The 17,441-nt window shown below is 50.8% G+C and overlaps 7 protein-coding genes across 7 annotated transcripts; 1 reads left to right on the top strand and 6 right to left on the bottom strand.

Annotated features, from left to right (window-relative positions):
* Positions 1 to 300: 300 nt before the first annotated feature.
* Positions 301 to 2,657, bottom strand: C7974DRAFT_333767 (glycoside hydrolase superfamily). The gene is made up of 2 exons (XM_046139145.1): positions 1,860 to 2,657; positions 301 to 1,804 (listed from the first exon to the last, which is right to left on the bottom strand). The coding sequence occupies exons 1-2, from the start codon at positions 2,291 to 2,293 to the stop codon at positions 601 to 603; spliced, it is 1,638 nt and encodes a 545-aa protein (XP_045997697.1). The 5' UTR covers positions 2,294 to 2,657; the 3' UTR covers positions 301 to 600.
* A 1,142-nt stretch (positions 2,658 to 3,799) lies between these two features.
* C7974DRAFT_162249 (FAD binding domain-containing protein) lies at positions 3,800 to 6,070 on the top strand. Its single transcript, XM_046135974.1, has 4 exons — positions 3,800 to 4,375; positions 4,431 to 4,817; positions 4,867 to 5,214; positions 5,265 to 6,070. Exons 1-4 carry the CDS (start codon positions 4,172 to 4,174, stop codon positions 5,958 to 5,960), a joined length of 1,635 nt encoding a protein of 544 aa, XP_045997696.1. The 5' UTR covers positions 3,800 to 4,171; the 3' UTR covers positions 5,961 to 6,070.
* Positions 6,071 to 6,557: 487 nt separating this feature from the next.
* C7974DRAFT_333760 (uncharacterized protein) lies at positions 6,558 to 7,797 on the bottom strand (the record flags this gene model as incomplete). Its single annotated transcript, XM_046139144.1, has 2 exons — positions 7,413 to 7,797; positions 6,558 to 7,157 (listed from the first exon to the last, which is right to left on the bottom strand). Coding segments are annotated over exons 1-2 (717 nt in total), but the record flags the coding sequence as incomplete, so codon positions are not given.
* A 907-nt stretch (positions 7,798 to 8,704) lies between these two features.
* C7974DRAFT_471207 (uncharacterized protein) lies at positions 8,705 to 9,478 on the bottom strand. The gene is made up of 2 exons (XM_046146495.1): positions 9,044 to 9,478; positions 8,705 to 8,982 (listed from the first exon to the last, which is right to left on the bottom strand). Exons 1-2 carry the CDS (start codon positions 9,318 to 9,320, stop codon positions 8,831 to 8,833), a joined length of 429 nt encoding a protein of 142 aa, XP_045997694.1. The 5' UTR covers positions 9,321 to 9,478; the 3' UTR covers positions 8,705 to 8,830.
* A 1,692-nt stretch (positions 9,479 to 11,170) lies between these two features.
* C7974DRAFT_310434 (sugar transporter STL1) lies at positions 11,171 to 12,977 on the bottom strand (the record flags this gene model as incomplete). The annotated part of the gene is made up of 4 exons (XM_046138270.1): positions 11,171 to 12,178; positions 12,227 to 12,765; positions 12,816 to 12,865; positions 12,916 to 12,977. 4 exons carry the CDS (start codon positions 12,975 to 12,977, stop codon positions 11,171 to 11,173), a joined length of 1,659 nt encoding a protein of 552 aa, XP_045997693.1.
* Positions 12,978 to 13,938: 961 nt separating this feature from the next.
* C7974DRAFT_357014 (uncharacterized protein) lies at positions 13,939 to 15,611 on the bottom strand (the record flags this gene model as incomplete). The annotated part of the gene is made up of 2 exons (XM_046139611.1): positions 15,290 to 15,611; positions 13,939 to 15,239 (listed from the first exon to the last, which is right to left on the bottom strand). The coding sequence occupies exons 1-2, from the start codon at positions 15,390 to 15,392 to the stop codon at positions 13,939 to 13,941; spliced, it is 1,404 nt and encodes a 467-aa protein (XP_045997692.1). The 5' UTR covers positions 15,393 to 15,611.
* Positions 15,612 to 16,117: 506 nt separating this feature from the next.
* C7974DRAFT_411955 (uncharacterized protein) lies at positions 16,118 to 17,413 on the bottom strand (the record flags this gene model as incomplete). Its single annotated transcript, XM_046143601.1, has 1 exon — positions 16,118 to 17,413. One exon carries the CDS (start codon positions 17,411 to 17,413, stop codon positions 16,118 to 16,120), a length of 1,296 nt encoding a protein of 431 aa, XP_045997691.1.
* Positions 17,414 to 17,441: the final 28 nt, after the last annotated feature.

Genomic DNA, 17,441 nt, shown 5'->3' with positions numbered 1-17,441 from the left:
GCAAGATTAAAAAGGATGGCTGGCAGTGTGCGCCGGCGCTGCTAATCCGATTTAGAGCTATTGAGCTATTGTGCTCACTCGTTATCAGTCTGGACAATAGTGAAGAACTTCACGATGAAGACTGGTCAGTCTCGAGCGTGGACAGAGGTGAAAGTATCGTCCAAACAGGGACTGCCGGGGACCGTGCGACCGCGAAGAGCCAGTCAAAAGCGCGCTTCTTATCAGCTTTCCTATTGTATTGTATAAACCGGTGATCCAGCCTTGATGGAACCCTGTCAAAGTGGCGTGGTACTGAAGGTGAAGTGAAGACCAGCGTTGCCTTTGAGAGCATCTGCTTTCGAATTGATGGCGCGTCCAATCAGCAGAGCCATGGAGACATGATAGACTCTACCCTACGTATCTCTGAGCTGAATTGTGGGGTGCTCGAAATGTGAACAGTGTGAACGTAGTTGGTGAAATCGCGCAATGTGGGAGCATGACGTGCGTCACACAATGCTGTTCAGAAGATAATGGCATATCCAAACAACGAGGAATTGTGTAAGTGTAATAGTAACGGGGCAACATTTGATAGAGTTGCGAGTACGGAGACTCACTATGTATTTACTCCAGAATCTCGAGGCCGACGACGTCTGGTGCCCAGCTTGTCGCACTGCCAAAACCACCAAACACAACAGTATTATTACCACCCTCAACAAACCCATCAGCCTCCACAGTCAAGCGCCCACTCTCTTCCCAGTTGCCACCAGAGAGCGGGAACGCCCATCGCTTCGCAGCGCCACTATTGACCGCAATTGTCGCATTCCTGGCATTGTCGCCGTAGTCCCAAGCCGTTGTGAAAGCGTAGTCGTAGTTCACGAAGTCAACAGCGATAGTCTTCTTTCCAGAGGACGAAGCTGCAACCTTAGTGAAAGTGGCGCTGGAGCCGAGCGCAATGTCGCCAACCTTCGATCCTGTTGGAAGACAGGCCCCAGAGGAGCAAGGGACGACCTTGGCCGAGCCGGCGAGAGTGGCATCAGAAGCACTGTGGTATCCAGAAGACTTCAGCGGCGCTGCTGCGGTTGCATTTGAGATCACCCAGAGACGGAGTTCGTGGCCAGCGAGATCAAGTTTCTGAGCACCCTCGATGAGCCCCAGGTCCTTCGCTGCCCATACATTGCGAACTTGCGCAGAGCCGACGCCGAGAGATGCGAGGTCCACTTCGACAGTCTGAGACTCGTTCTTCCAGTTTGCGACTCCGAGAATTTGGCGGGAGCCGGAAAGCTCACCTAGCCAGATGTCGTACTCTTCCTCGGTGTAGCGACGAACCAGCTGCGCTTGCTTGGCGAGAACATCCTGGTTGATTGCGATGACTTCCTTGTTGGACATGATATCCAGAGAGTGCTTGTTAAGCTTCTCTGCATCAACTGCCGCTCCGATAATGAGAGGTGACTTGTTGATGGCCCACATGCCGAAGTGGAAGCGCTCCTCTTCTTCGGATAGAGTATTGAGCCCGACGATCAACATGTCCATGTCTGCGAATGCACCGACCGTTGTGTGGCGGTAGTAAGGCACGATCTGGTTGGTGATGCGCCAGATACTGCGCCAGGCGTTGTAGATGTCGTTACTAATGCGCCAGGTATTGCCAATCTTTGAGGCCCATGCGCCGGTATCTACGCCAATGCCCCATTGGCAGACGAAGTACTGGATGTCACGATCCACTGCCTCTAGTTCTGCTGCCATGTGCTGGAAGCGTGCTGGCGACTGCGACTCAGCCGACGAAGAGTCGACCATCGTGGTGTTTGAAGTAGAGTAGCAGTTGTCGTATCTAGTGTAGCGTCAGCATGCAAGCACAGAATTGATCTTCGCATTCTCGGTCTCACTTCAGACTGTCACCGCCCCATTCGGCAAAGCTCTCAGCATCGAGCTGCTCGTACCCCAGACTCGCAGGTAGATCCGTGCTGCCGCATTGTAGGTAACCAGCACCCGAGTACAGTCCAAAGTCCAAGCCGAGGCCGTGGATGTAGTCACCCAGAGCCTTGCCGCCTGAGGGGAACAATGTTTCATTCCATTGCAGCTTGCCTTCCGGGCTTCGATCTCTTGACGGCCATCCACAATCCACAGTGATGAAGTTGTAGCCAAGCTTGTCAAGGCCTAATGCGATCAACCCGTCGGTGCTATGCTTGATCTTCTCTTCAGAGGGAGAACACGAGTAGCTGTTGTACGAGTTCCATCCCATCGGCGGTGTCGGAGATCGAACGGTCTTTGCCAAGGACGGTGCCACCAAGGCAGCTGTGAGAAGGAGCGAAAGCGACATTGTTGACCGGTCGATGTTGCTTGGAACATTGCGCGAAGGCTGACGACCGCATTTTATACAGACTGTCGATTCAGACCCATTATTCTATCCCTGCCAGCGTGCCATGCCGGGCACCGGGGAAAGTCACTTCTCTGGAAACTGACTTCGAATTCCAGGATCTTGATCGTACCTGGCCTGGGAAAAACCCGCAAACGATACCAAGCCCTTCTTGGGTCAGGCAGATAAGGAAGGTGATGGCCGGTATGAGAGTCATGTCTGGGGAACGAACCGACTAACCAGAATGGCGTCAACGGCCCGCACCTAGCGAATGTTTTCCCCGCATCGGAGGAAAGATGCTGCGATGAAGCGCAGCTATTTTTCCTGGCGCAAAATCGTAGAGTGGCTCGGTTGACAGCCGAGGTACTTAAATGCAAACCATGACGTCATCGGCAATTTCGCCGAACGATGGAGCAGACCTGTTCCCATTCTGGTAATGCGCTATCAGTAAATGATTGAATTGACTACATAGCCAACTGCATGTTCTCCATAACTACCTTGGCAATTCGGTGCTCGATGCAGTGCTAGGTCTCGTACTCGGTGCACAATCCGGATCTCTAGTTGCATTGACTGTGATTAAGTTAGCGGCTGCGAGTCCTTACTGACTGTCTTGTCTGTCGGTCCACAGCATTGACCTCTTGTGCCCCGACCTGCTGGTCCTGCGACATGCACTCTCCAGACTCCCCATCTTCATACCGTTCGCCGACCGCTTTACGTAGCCACGGGAGTCATATGCCACAACCAGGATGCCGAATTGACGACATATGCTACTCGCCAAGGCTGGGGGGCACAGCACATGATGTCGAACAGCAACTCTTGCAATAAACAAGACGGAACGATTGCTGGCTGCTTTGTCGCATCCCCACTGGCATTTTTGGAGCTCATCGTGCTGGCGAGGGACAGAACGAGGGAGAAGGAAAGAGCTGGAAACGCGAGTGTTGTTTGCAATGCCGCACGAGAGAGACAGTACGTTTGTAGATAGAACTGCACTTTGGACAGGACTCGAAGTGCTCGAGGAGCGGCTTACATCTTACCAGGGGGGACCGTGCCACCAGATTGTACTGCCCCTTCGATTGCTGCCCTGCGGATCCTCTCATTACATCAAGTTCTTGCTGTCATCGTCACATGCACAGCTGATTTACAATTGTTAGAAACGAGGACCTTCTGTCGACAAAAGAGTAGGGCGCATGCGACGCGGATATGGCATAGTTTTGATCGAGTGGGCTGATCTGCAACGGTCGCTGGAATCGTACGATGCTCCAGGCGAGATCTGTGGCACAACTGGCTTACCTCCGACTGGAAAACGCAGGGCAGCCAGTACCTCAGTTGCAAGTCGATAGCGATTCAAACGAGCAAATCAGAGAGTCGACAACCTCGACTTGCGTCCCCTGAAAGACACAGTAGCGCCATGCGACATAATCCTGAGACAAAAGAGTTCCCGATCAGCCTTCCTGCAGGACCAGGGCCAGGTGCGTGCTTGTCTGCCTGCGAAAAAGCTTCTGCAGGGCGCGAACTATTCAGAGATCTTCTCTCTAATGTCTGAGAGATGTGATTTGAACTACACGCTGTGTCGCCACGTTAACCTCTTGCTCACATTGATTGGTGGTAGCTTCGGAAACGAACCGAGCCGATGCCTACCTAGGCCCAGAGTAGTAACTCTGATGCATATCGTTGCCGTGTTCTCTCTCCAAACAGTAAGCGAGCGGGGATGATTCAAATGTAATCTAATTCGAGCCAAAGCTCCGATCATGCTTGATCTACTGTGCGCAGTGTTCAAAAAGTGGTGTCTGCCGTCGGTAGAATCCTGGACACGAACACACATCGCCATAGTTCAGATCCAAGATGAGAATTGCCGACATTCTCTCGTTGGCCATCCTTGCAGTGCGTGCGACCGCCCAAGCGGGAGGAAACAGCTTCGAGCCGCAGGACTTCAACGTCACAGCAGCTCTTGAAGACCTAGGTGTTCCCGTTGCAACACTGCCTAAGCCAGCAAACGAAACATCGGCTCCCAAGAGACGTTCGTCATCTTTGTCATGCTCATTTGCCGTATGCAGTCCTTCTACGTCTCGTCTATAATTCCCGGAACTAACTACCAGGGCAGTGCGCTTCCTTGAAGATCCTCTTCGGCGGTGACAGCACTTTGTCCGAGGGGTCATCAGCATACGAATCCTTCACTGGAGAGTATTGGTCTGCTCAGCAAGGCGCACTCGATCCTTTCTGTGTCTTCAAGCCAACCAAAACCTCAGACGTATCCGTCTTCATCCTTATCTCGCGACTGTACCAATGCCCGTTTGCAGTGAAAGGAGGCGGCCACTCAGCATGGGCTGGCGCTTCGAGCATTGCTGACGGGATCACTGTGTCCATGGAGAATTTCAAGCAAGCCAACGTCGCTGCCGATAAACAGACCGTAGATATTGGTCCCGGTCTGCGATGGGTAGACGTATACACCGCCGTGGAAAAAGACGGCCTTAGCGTCGCAGGTGGACGCGTAAGTCCGTGATCTCGCAGAAGAGATCTCGACACTGACAAACAGTCAGATGGCACCAGTCGGTGTGCCGGGTCTTGTCTTGGGTGGTGGCATCTCACACTTCGCCACCAAGCGCGGATGGGCTTGCGACAACGTGGCAAGCTTTGAGCTTGTTACTGCATCAGGAGCCGTTCTCGATGTCACACTAGAATCTTACCCTGACTTATATTGGGCACTGAGAGGAGGAGGAAACAACTTTGGAGTCGTTACTAACTTCAAGTTGGACGCCTTCCCTCTCGGCCTGATGTGGGGTGCGCAACGTATTCATCCTGAAAGCACCTTTCCTGCCGTTGTGGACGCAATATACGACTTTACGATGGAAGGATCTCGAAGAGATGAAGATGCTGCGGAGATTGTCGTATGTCAGCGCCAGCCCTGGGTTCTCTTTCCGTTGCTAAATTTCTACAGACGTTTGCCAATGCCCCCGGTATTGGTAAGATTGCGTTTGCACTCTTACACTATGCCAAACCAACTGGGAACGCCTCAGTATTCGATCAATGGAACAACATAAATGCTATCAGTGACACCAGCGGACTGCGACCGATGTCTGGGATGGCTAATCTTCTCAATGAAGGAGCACCAGCGAATGGTGAATATCAAATGTGGGGGGTCGCTAGCCTGAAGATGGACAGAGATCTGCTCGATTTTACTATCGCTACATTCTTCACGCAGGAAGCGACAATTGCCGATGTCGAGAAGATCTTGCTCGTCATGGCAGTTCAGCCCATCACCGAGGGCGCACTCAACGCAATGCAGAAAAATGGCGGCAATGCTTTAGGTCTCGAGCCAGAAAATGGTCCTTACTTCGTTTTGAACTTCAACGCGGCGTGGAAGAATAAGGACGATGAGTCCAAATTCCAGAAAGTGATCTCCGACGTCATCAGCATCGTCAAGGCCGAAGCGAAAAGACGAGGCGTTGACAATGACTTCCTGTATATGAATTATGGCTCTCAGTATCAGGACCCGATTGCAAGCTATGGCTCCGCAAATCAACAGCGCTTGATCAGTATCTCCAAGAAGTACGATCCAGCACAAGTCTTCCAGCTTCTCCAGCCTGGCGGTTTCAAGCTGGCTAGTGGTGCACCGAACTCAAGTCCTTCATAAATCTGTTGTAGACCACTTGTGAGAATTCTACTAGAAGTTATTTGGCTCGAGGACTTCGACTTCGACATGGAGTAGAAAGATAGTGCTGCGCTTACAAAGGTATCATACGTTGAGACAGCTTCAGAATTGATGGAGCCAGCGAGCCATAATACAAAGCACTGTTTCAACGATTGAACATTCGGTGCGTCTAGAATCAACGCTTCGTATACCTCAACACGATCAGACCTCAGTCCCAGTGTTCTGCGCGAGCATTGCACACAGCCGCTCCCACCCTGCATGATCTGTACCATCCTCAAAAAGACCGAATGCCTCATCAGAGGTAAAAAGCATGCCGTATTTGTCATCGACAGTTTTATAATCAAACATTCGCCTTCCAGGGATTTTTTCAAGCAGCTCCCTCGCAGGCAAAGCACAATGAAGATCATAGGCGCCTTCTTCAGGCAGTTCAGCTGTTTCAAGATCCGTCGGAGCAATATCAAATACTCGCAGGCTATTTGGTTCCGCTGAGGCAATGATTGTGAAGAATTCGCCCCAAGAAACCGAGGCTTCTTCTGCACAGTTGTTTTCGTCTTCGCCGGAGTAGCAGTGTTTCAGTCGGATGGTGTTGAGCGAGCTGCCATGCGCTACAATGAAAGCAGCGAGATCTTTGCTGATGAAGACATGCTCTAGTTCTAGAATCTCTAGGTTCTTGAGTATGTCTTCCTTCAATGGAAGCTCGACGTTGTTCATTCCCTCTGCTAGACCAGGCGGGCCGTCGGTAGTCGCAGAGATGCTGAGATGCTTGAGATTGTTCGCGAATCCGAGGAAAATTGTATCTAAGCTCCCGACAAAAGAGAGGTACGCAGCGACCTTGTTAATTCGCCAACCTGCTCCGTTGTCGCCCCCTCGCAATGAAATCTTGAATGCAGAGAGACCTTCCAGCAGCGCACGAAACGCAGAAGTCTCCCAAGCAGAGCATCTCTTTGCTACAACATTGCGTAGTTCGAGGCTCTTGATAGTGTACGGAGGGTTTTGGGCGATCGCATCGTATGTACGCTTGGTCAATGACCGGAACGCATCGGCCTCCTCTATTCCAAGGGTCATCTGGGGTTCCTCCAGCTCCTCAAAGATGTCGTAAGTTTGGCTGTATATTTCTTCCTCCTTTTCCTTGGCTCTGCTGCAGCGAAATTCGACGATCACACACTCCAGATTTGGAAACTTCGCAAGATTGGAGAGTGCGTGTTGCACGGACTCGGGCAGGTCTTCTGTCTGTGGACTCCTTGGAGGCTGGTCCAAATTTAACGAGGGGTCTGGTGTGAATGGTATGACGCCAATGAAATGTAGACTCCGCACATGCTCTGCATATGGGCTGTCGAGGATGATGGACACCGAAGAGCCACTTTTCTCATCGTTCAATAAGACAACCTCTTTGAGAAGGTATGGTAGTGTTATGGCTCGAAACACCTTGCAAACCCGGCTCAGGCTCAGAAGATCGAGAGAGGGAGCAGGGATGAATGAACCCGACTGTAGCTCGAGCTGTTCGATGATACTGAGCTTCAGCTCGGCGGAAAGGCTGACGAGAGAGGCCATGACTCTCAAAAGGTGTCTGATTTAGTACTAAGAGGCTGAGATGCTATCGACGGACTTTTATGGTCGGCCTTAGCGCAAGGCAGGCGAGAGTTGGTACATATGCGGGACCTGCATTAAACGAGGCATGGCAGGCAGCTGCCTGGGTGCCTAACACTAAGTTATTGCCAATGTCCGCGATACATCGTTTGGCGCTGTTCAACGAGTGTGAGGTAGACGTAACGTCATGTATTGCATTACATGAATACGAAGGCGAATAGCTGCTCGCATGGCTTGTGGGCAGGAAATGCTGGGAGTGAAGCCGGAACTGGTGACTACCCGGATGAGTGACGTCATTGGTCGTTGTATACCACCTTGCGCCCGCGTCAACGCACCAGCAACTTGAAATTGATGATGCCAGGTCAGCGTCCTTATGCGAAACGTCTCCATATTGAAAGCGCATTTCGTATGAGTTCACGTACGACCAGAGATAAATCCCACACCAATTGCACGCTTTCCCTCATCAAATATTACCAGCGTCAGTGGAGATTCACATTACAGTTACACGTTACTCAGATCGTACACTTTAGCGCTGTGTTGTCTGGTCGCTGCACTCTCGGAAGTCGCTCGAAAGCACTGGACATAGTCTACAAGTCTGATTGGATCGCCTTTGAAAGCTGTAGGGTTGTAGTGGTGACCAATTTTTCGGCACTCTCCTGCATGATTCCGCGCATGGGGTACTGTCGTCCGCCAATAGTATGGATAGGCCGATTAAAGCCGTGAGATTTTTGTCCGCACCAGCGTCGAAGTAGATCGTGAGCTGCCGTCGAAGCGCGCATCCAAGTTCCCACGTCCACGCCACTCGAGCCAGATAACTGATGACCAGCTGGGTTGATGAGCTATCGATTGTCCAAATGAACTTGTGGGGTGGTCGAATAATCGACGACCAGACCTTCGCCCAGGAGCTCTACCGAGGCTAAGGCGTCAAAAACCTCGTTCACTCTTTGGTTGTCACGGCGTTGGGCCCGGCTTCGACGAGAGCAAAATGAGCCAAGTATAGACTAGACCTACTTAGAAGAGTATAAGAAGTAACTAAGACTTCAGTAATATAGAGTAGTAATTAATTTACCTTTCTTTATGTAATATACCTTACTACTTGTAATACCTTCTCTCTTAGTTGACTAGGCCTAACAAGTAGAGTCTTAGTATTCTAGGAATAGGTATATATATAATTTTAGCTTGAATGCTATTCAGCTAAATTATTAAAAACTACACTCTATTGAAATATAGAGCAATATCTACGCCGATAGTGGGTCTAGTTCTACTTAAGCTACACCAGTAGTAGCAGTAACAAGAATGTTAGAGGCAGCAAAGCTCTTGCCAGTGATGCCGTCGCTGACCATTTCGAACTTGTCTGAAACACCCTTCACGGTAACCTCTGTCTCATCGAGAGTAAGAGTCTGGCTCAAAGTGAGCTCTGTATATCGTTAGCAATAACCCTGGCCGTCCCGCCTGCCTGCCCGAAGAACTGTACGTACCATTGCCGCCCACGAATTCGTAGCTGAAGGACTCAGGGTTGCAGGTCTTCTTATTAACAACCTCTCCGTTGATCATGGTGTCGAAGCGGCAGGTGACCGGGATGTTATCAGCCAGCTGGGCGTTGGCATAGACACCAGTAACGGTCTCGCCGTGAGCCCTGTCGGCACCACCATATGTGGTCATGGTGACGTTCCAGGCACCCAAGTCGGAACGAGGAATAACTGTGGCAGTGGCAGCAGCGGCCATAGTGGCGATGGTGGCAGTTGTGAAGCGCATGTTGATTAGGTTGCAAAAGATTGATGTGTTTGTAGTTGAGAGATAAGAATGTTTAACAGCGAGTTATGCTTCTCCAACAGCAGTCTCGCAAGCCTTATTTATATTGCGAGTGCTCGTATTCACTGTTAACAATGACTTGAGATAATTCAAGGTTCAAGGCAGAGAAAGTGTTATATTTAGATAATATCCCTGCAGGTGGAGACAAATGTACAACGTAGCATAAAGCGCCATGGCGTTACGGTATCGGGACGGCGTCGCCACAGGAAATCTCCGTAATGTGGAGCCGAGACGCCACGTAAGCTGTCCAGTAAATAAAACTCGAAAGACGATGACAACTACCAGGTGCCAAGCAGCACGTTTGTGAGTATGCGTGCGCAGAATGAGACAAGGTCTATACATCTGCTGAATGCTGGCGCTGCTGTGTACTGGGCGATATCTGCTGCGACGCATGGGCCTTGTTTGGCTTTACGAGAAACGAGGCTAGAGAGAGGGGCGTCGTCGTATTAAGCACTCTACCCATGCAAGCTGGTTGATCAATGTCTTCTTTGTTTTGCAACGCGGAGATTAGGGGAGGTGTTACCTAGGTAGTGTGCATCCTAATCGTCAACGTGCGCAAGACATAAGACGAAAGGATTCCTCCAGAGCTATGCCGTGTTGCGTGAATATGAGGTAATACTGGCAATGCTTTAAATAAGGTCATTATGCTTCCCATGGCTTCAGGGAAGCCGCAGCTGGAATGTCCTCGCTGGCAAGCAATATGTCGTGCGTGGATAATTTCGTTGGTATCGCGTGTATGGTTGTCAGAAACAGCATTTGTGAGCGAGGGCCCATCTTATGTCTCTACCTCTCCAGGGCCTTGTGAGCACAAGACTGCTGATAGCTCACGGGTATTCATTGAGTTTGACTAATCTAGAACAGCTACGCCACTCTCCTAGAGCTTCTGACCTGCTGGATGCATGCTGCGCTGGCACACTGTATCAGCCCGACGTGTCTAGGTACAATAACGAGGATGGGCCCAGGTGCGTTTCATGCTTATCCTTTGCACTCAAGGGCGACCATTATCTCGTCTGTCGCGTTGCGATCAAAGCTCTCCGACGTCTAGTATGCAATACCGTGTTTGTAGGTTCCACTTCCTGGCAGTGCGATTCGAACAATACGGGTCTAGCATGATTTGACTATGCGTATCGCAATACGCACTCGTCACGGTGCTCGGGTGGGGCGTGCGCTAACAGCTATCTTCAAGACGAACGTCATAAGCCGCAAATAATATCGCTAACGATACCTAACAGCATGAATTGGCTCCTAGGCGCTAGAAAAGGTGCAGTACGCTATAGAGAAAAGTGCTGAAGCATTTAGCGTGCTCGCGAATTGGGCTTGGCTATCTCGTCGACTGTTAAGCCTAACGCGTCGCTATAACGCCTACCTCTAGGCAACACTTACGTTTGGGGCCTAACTTGCCTTTTCTCTATAGTTTAATCTAATATTAACTCTTTTCTGATCCTTGAACTACAAACTCTCCCAGAGAGTGGCAGAAACCTTCCAGATACAGCTACCGGATTAAGAGAGTTATGTTGCACTGTTTCAGTGCTGCACGTCAGTGCGTTTTTACATATGAGATTTTCCGGGTCACTTGACCATGATGGATGGACCTTGGAGCCGGGATGGCACCTCAATACACACACGCGACCTTCATAATGTTTCCCGCACAACGCCGGTGATGCAATGTCGAGAAGGTGGCCAGCCTAATCACTCATTGGTAGCTGAGATAATAGGGACACGTTACTATTGGTCGTAGTAAGACAACAGAGGTACTGCGCATCATGCATGAGAAAAGCAACGCTCGAAACAATTCACAACTTACTGTCTTCAACATGCAGACTCATGCCCCGAACAACGCTCCCTTTCCTCTGCGATACCGACTCAATATCGTCCTTCGAATCATTGCCGTGTTCATAGGTAATCTGGTTACGGAGATTCTTGAAGTTTTTCTCCGCCTCCCAATTCCATATGCTGTCAGAAGCAAACAGCAAATCGATCTCTTCCAGCGTGCGCTGGTTTGTTTCGGGATATAGCGCCCAGACCATGGGGATAGTGATGGCGTTGCAAGCGGCGAAGATGTACAAAGTCTTCTCGCCAATTGCCTCGAACATAATGGGACAGAGCAGGGTCAGCCAGCCGTTACCAATTGACCAACCGACGACTCCCCACGCATTGCCCTTGGCTCGCACTTCGAGCGGAAATATTTCCGCCGGGTATAACCATGGGACAGTCAACCAGGTCGCTCCAAACACGGACGTGAATATGAAGACCATGGACACCGCCGCATTGCCGTAGGCGGATGCTTTGCCAGCGTCACCATTGATCGTCGCCTGCTGACCAAGGTATGAAAATCCTCCGGCAAGCGCCATAGCGATACCCTGACCGACTGAACCCCAATAACAGGTCCATCGACGACCGATGCGATCGAGCGTGAAGACGCAGATGAGCGTGGCAAACATATAGAAGATGTTGTTAAGGCCGGCAATCCATTGTCGCTTTGCAGGACTCATTCCAGCGATACCAAAGATGGTCGGCGCATACACGGTGACTCCAGCGATGCCGACCCACTCTTGCATGATTTGAAGCCACACTACCAGCTGTACACGTCTTCCAGTGTGCATCTTGCCGGATCCAATACCGAAAAGCATGTGGAAATAACTCTGCTTGCGAAAGTTGGATCGCTCAAGCTCGCAGGATGCGACGATGTCCTGGAATTCAGCTTCGGCCTTCTTCTTATCCGCACCTGAGTCACCACGGAGGCGACCCAGGATGTAGCGACCTTCCGCTTCACGGCCAACTTTGACCAACCATCTTGGAGACTATAACATATCAGCATTTCCTCCTGCTGTCATCGCAGTTAGACATACCTCTGGGAAGAATAGAACGCCAGCCATGAGACCCATGAGCATTGGAATTTGGAACGCGACCGGAAAGCGCCAGATGAACGACGACGTACCGTCGCCGTAGAACGAACATGCGTATTCCAGCCAGTACGCAATAACAACACCAAAGATATTCAGCGTGAACTCGATGGCGATGAATTGACCACGAGATGTATGCTCAGCCGTTTCGGTAGCCCAGACAGGGATGATAGCGTTCAGGATACCGGTTCCCCATCCATTGACCAGGCGTGCGCAAATCATCCATTCGTGATTCATCGCTGAGCACTGGAGACAAGCGCCAACAGTGGCCACGGCTGCTCCAACGAAGATAGTCTTGATACGACCATAGCGGTCGCCAATTGATCCGCCGACCAAGCAACCTATCAGGGTACCGAGATAGTACACGGACACAATGCCACCTTGAAGCAGAGCGTTGTCGACGACAGGTTCGCCGTTCTCATCTTTGTGACCGAAGCCCATAAGGGTGTAGTAGTCGTACGCGGTATTGACACCGCCCATCATACCTTCGTTCAAAGTCAGCTTTCGCGCAATGTTTGTCACAGGATTGAAGTACCTTGATCATAACCGAAAAAGAGAATGGCAAGACCGGCGATGCAGTTGATCCTAGCCCCATTGTTAGCCATGTTCCAATTTGTGAAGAAAAGAGAGCTTACGCAATGAGAAGACTTCGCTTCTCATATCGGTGCACTACGTTAAGTTTGTGAATTTGGTCCATGTTGATGGAAGGCCAAATGGCGTGCGACAAAGGATGATGCCCCAAGAAGCCCAAGGATCAAGTAGCTTGAACGTAAGACGTTGCGATAGGAAGCGCAGATGTCGTGCGGTCTGTAGCAAGGAATGACGATGCCTTTATATGCTGCCCTCAATCGCGGGCAGGTTCTGCGCGACGAATCATGTCATCGTGCGATCTGCGCTTTCGTGACTGTGGGGAAAAGCTCCCCGTGGGATCTAACCACGCGGCCCCAGATTCAGCCTCCGCGCTAGGTCTTGGGAACACAGAGTTCAGAGAAGCTGCTGAGGCTTGTGTGAACTCCTAGAGTGCCGCCACGGCCTGCAAACGATCAAGAACGCCTCAAGGTCGATCTGGCCGGGTATTCGGGGAGCAGCATTGAGGGGAAGAAGATGACGCCTCGACTCGGCAACCCGCCGTGTCGCTATCGCGGCCTTCGGGGAGGCTCCGCGTGGGCCGTTCTTGCACAAAAGCTTTCCGCCAAGCACCCACCACTTGCAACAAGAGTGGTTGGCAGCAGACGACTTTGTCTTGACAGTCGCTGCATGAACTACATTGCCCACATTGCAACGCTGGGCCTTCGCCCTCATGCTCGTGAGTGCGAGCTTTGATTGCAATGATGGTTGAGCGCCAAAGTTGATGACGTAGGATGGCTCAACTAAGCGGCCCCATATGATTGGTCGGGGCTGTTCGGGGACATCTTTCGCGTTGCATCCTGCCGCCTGTCGGCATTTGAACGGCGGCGCCCAGCTCGATTGCCGCTGACCGACGATCGACAAGTGAGCACCCAAGATGTGGATTTGCACCTACCCGCTTCCAACAACGCGAGCTCCGTCCTAGAGTGGTGTTTGCGACGTTAAGAGCTGTTGGTGTCACCCCATGCATGTTGAACAGGCGGCAGCGTTGCGAAGAGTTGGAATAATCAAGTAACCTTCTCTGTCATCACCTATAACGTTTTGCTCATAGACTCTAGTCCCCTCTCCTTGGCCACCCTCGCGCATTCTGACCGAGTTATTTCCTCTACTACCCCTCCAGAATGCTGCACCAATAGCTGGAACAATGCCTCGTCCTCCAGCTCAAAAGCGCGCACAAGCAACCCCTGCAACCCTGCTCTAGCATCTGTCCGGCGCTCTAGTAGAGTATGAACCATTACGCGATATCCTTTCGCTACTGCTTCAGCCACAGCTCTTCCCACCTCTGCACCCTGATCAAGAAGTAGGTAGGCAATGGTAAATTGCCCGTGCTTGACAGCTGTTTCTAATGCTGGCGCAGTGGTGCTTGCGCCATTGGCCAGTAGCACTCTGACAACATCCTCGTGTCCGTATTTACATGCAAGAAGAAGTGGGCGTTGATTTTCATCAATTGAACCGGATTCGGGACCGTCCACAAGTGCTCCAAGAGCGAGATATTGGGCGGCCATATCTGCCCATCCTTTTCTTGCACAATGGAGTAGGAAATTGGTGTTCTCTTTGACACCATACGTTCTTGTGGTACAATGGATCCTTCGTTTTTCAGTAATGAAGTCGAAGACCTCTTTACTTGGAGTATTCAGCATTGCCAATCCCTGCTCATTGAAAAATGGGTATATTGGTCTCGACCTTTTCCTAGCAAATGCCCATGGATGCTGCGTAGCTTTGAAGTTGAACACAAAACGTACTATCTCCATACGCCCGGCTTCAGCTGTTCTCATCAGGAAGTAAGACCGCATCATCTGGAAAGTATCCTCGTGGCGCGATTCTATCATCGCTGCCAGGACTTGGGTGCTGCCAAACCTGGCCGCATGATTGCGCGCGTCACCAAAAATCAAACTGCGTTGCAAGAGGCTTCTCCCACTTCTGGCCCATCTCGTAACTACTGGCCAAGTATTTGTGTACAACGCAGCAAGGTACACATCAGAAGCTAGGTCATTGCTGTAAATAGCTCCCTTCCTCTTGCAGACATTTTGGTCAACTGACCAGATCTCATCCAGATGTACTCTGCACGTCTCTATCACGAGAGGGCACAGTTGCTTGATGTATTCTTGTTCGTCTGATCCGTCCACACTTTCCTGGCACAGCTGGGCGGCAACGCTACGGATTCGAAGCAGGACTGCGGACCCACCTTGACGCTCATTCAGCACACGGCGCTCAAGGTAAGTCGTAGTTATAGGGAGTATGGACGTGTCTCCGCTGACTTTCGAAGGCTGAGGGTAGGGATCTAAAGTCTTGAAGAGGGGAAGCGTGACTAGAACTTCCCGGGCAAACATCTCTGCAGTACCGGTAAGTCGGTTACCGTGCAGTGCGTGAGGCCAGACCTACTGTTCACCAGCCGTAAACGAAGACCACGCTTAATGCCTCGGATCAGAATAGACCAGCCAAGGATCTCGTGTAGTAGCTCCAACGGCAAATCTAATAAGAGCATGTTGCCAGATAGCCGGCCGCTGAAAGCAGTCTTTGCTTGTTACCGAGTCTACCTCAAAATTCAAGATGTAGGTAGGACTTGACCACCTGACTCAAAGCAGATAGAGCCCCCTTTATATTATAGCGCACACTGTGGGACTATAGAGCGGGCGGCTAATAAGAATGAAGCGTGCTGCGTAGGTTAGCGCCGCTGCTTTAGAAGCGCCGTAGAAAACACGGGTATAGGGCACGGAGAATGCTCATTGGCTGCTAAATCCAGATCAACAATTATTGGAGAGCACGTGTGCAGCCGTGCCTCTTGTTCGGTAGAATTGTTCCAAGGTTTTGTTAGATTTGTAAGTTCTCATCATCTGTTCTTATAACTCATCAAACTTAACGATGCCAGCTCCGAAGAGCTCCTCTGCCGTCTCAGGGTCCACACTCCCTCTCCACAAAGCGATAAGCCAAATCGCTTGTTCATGATCGATCTCAACCGCATTGAGAAGCCTCATGCGTGGGTCCCAGTGTATGTATGGCACGAATTCGGCGCATAAACATGATGCGCGCTGAGATTGATATCGTCGGTTGTTTGCTGCTTTTTTGAACGACAGGCAATGCGAACGGTCGATGCAATTAGTCATCTAAGAACATCATTTATTATATCAATGTGTTTCTATGAGCAAATCAGTGTACAGGCAGCTGCTCATATTTTCGCCGACGTTGAGATTTCCGTCTGGATGATTGTTATTATGTTTTGAAAACAACCTTGTAAGTGCGTCCACTGAAGTCTGTGTCAGCATATGGAACAAGTTCCACTTTGCGGCGACTAGGACTATCCATCTCAAACAACGTGCATATCGTATCTGTTACTTCGGCTTCCCAATCTAACCACTGACCACTTGCTTTACACAACATATCAAGCCTGACTAACAGCATCCAACAATATCCCAAATACTGCTTCAGCTCGTCCGTGTTGATGAGGTTCAGGGGATCATCACGAACAAGGAGTCGCCCTACCGACGTGTAATCCGCCAGGTGCATGATCTGCACCGCAAGCTCAGTGGGTAGCCCTTTTGACTTTATCAGATCCAGCACAATTGGGATGTCTGCCTGCGAGGCAATGTAGATTCCCTTGAAGGGTTCATCAACTATGTCCGGAATGCGAACGGTCCCAAGTTGACGTTTGCATCGACAGTCGGCGGACTCCACGTGAAACATTCCGCTTGGAACGCCGAAAAACTCGCGATGCGGATACGTGTGCACTTCATAGTGATTGGAGCCGTACCGAACTCCTGTGCAGCACAGAAGCATGTGCTGATATGCCGCTGTCAGTCTGTAATCATACGATTCTGTGGCAAACGTCGTTCGATTCTTCTTGGTTTCTCGCTCGACAAACGCTTTACGACTTGTCGCATCGTAAAGTTCAGGCTTGAGAAACATTACGTTGAGGCATATATATGCTTGGAGCGCAGAGTCTTTGAGTTTGCTGAGGCCGAACCCGTGCGCATTTGCAAACTGGGTCTCATCCCAAAGCCTGCTGAAGCGTACAGACGGATGCGCAGCCACTCGGAGAAGCGAGTCCATTTCTCCATACAACATCATCGTTTTGACTTGTTCGCAGACATCGCGGATGCAGTCGTTCATGTCGCCCTCGCCTGGATGGGTGTCTGAGATGAAACGTTGAGTGGTGCACTCGTATTGGGAGAGTACACTGTGCGTTGGGATGTAAACAGGGACCTGACCATCGCCCCCTCTGTAACTCAGCACCGTCCTCGCCATTTTCTTGACTGCATCGTCCGAGATGACCTTCTCGTCTAATTCGGGATGATCCAGGTCCGTATTGTACTTTTTGCGTTCGATTTCGGAGTATCTGGATAACGCACGGGAGAAGCCACCTATAAAGTATTGCAGCTCCTTCTCTTGGTGCTGTCTTGTGTTACGCAGGTACAGATTTGTGATGCCGTGATTACGTCGACTGCAGTGCATGAACTTCAGGTTATCGACAAGCGCCTGCCAGGGAATGCTATGTGCCTGGTGCGCCATGAGTATTGATGGATGTTGGTTCTCATTC

The sequence above is a fragment of the Boeremia exigua genome (genome assembly GCF_020726555.1).
Source record: "Boeremia exigua strain MPI-SDFR-AT-0100 chromosome Unknown C7974scaffold_5, whole genome shotgun sequence".
NCBI classification, from domain to species: domain Eukaryota; kingdom Fungi; phylum Ascomycota; class Dothideomycetes; order Pleosporales; family Didymellaceae; genus Boeremia; species Boeremia exigua.
Note: the sequence above shows the minus strand (reverse complement) of the source record. Positions and strands in the feature narration are given on the sequence as shown.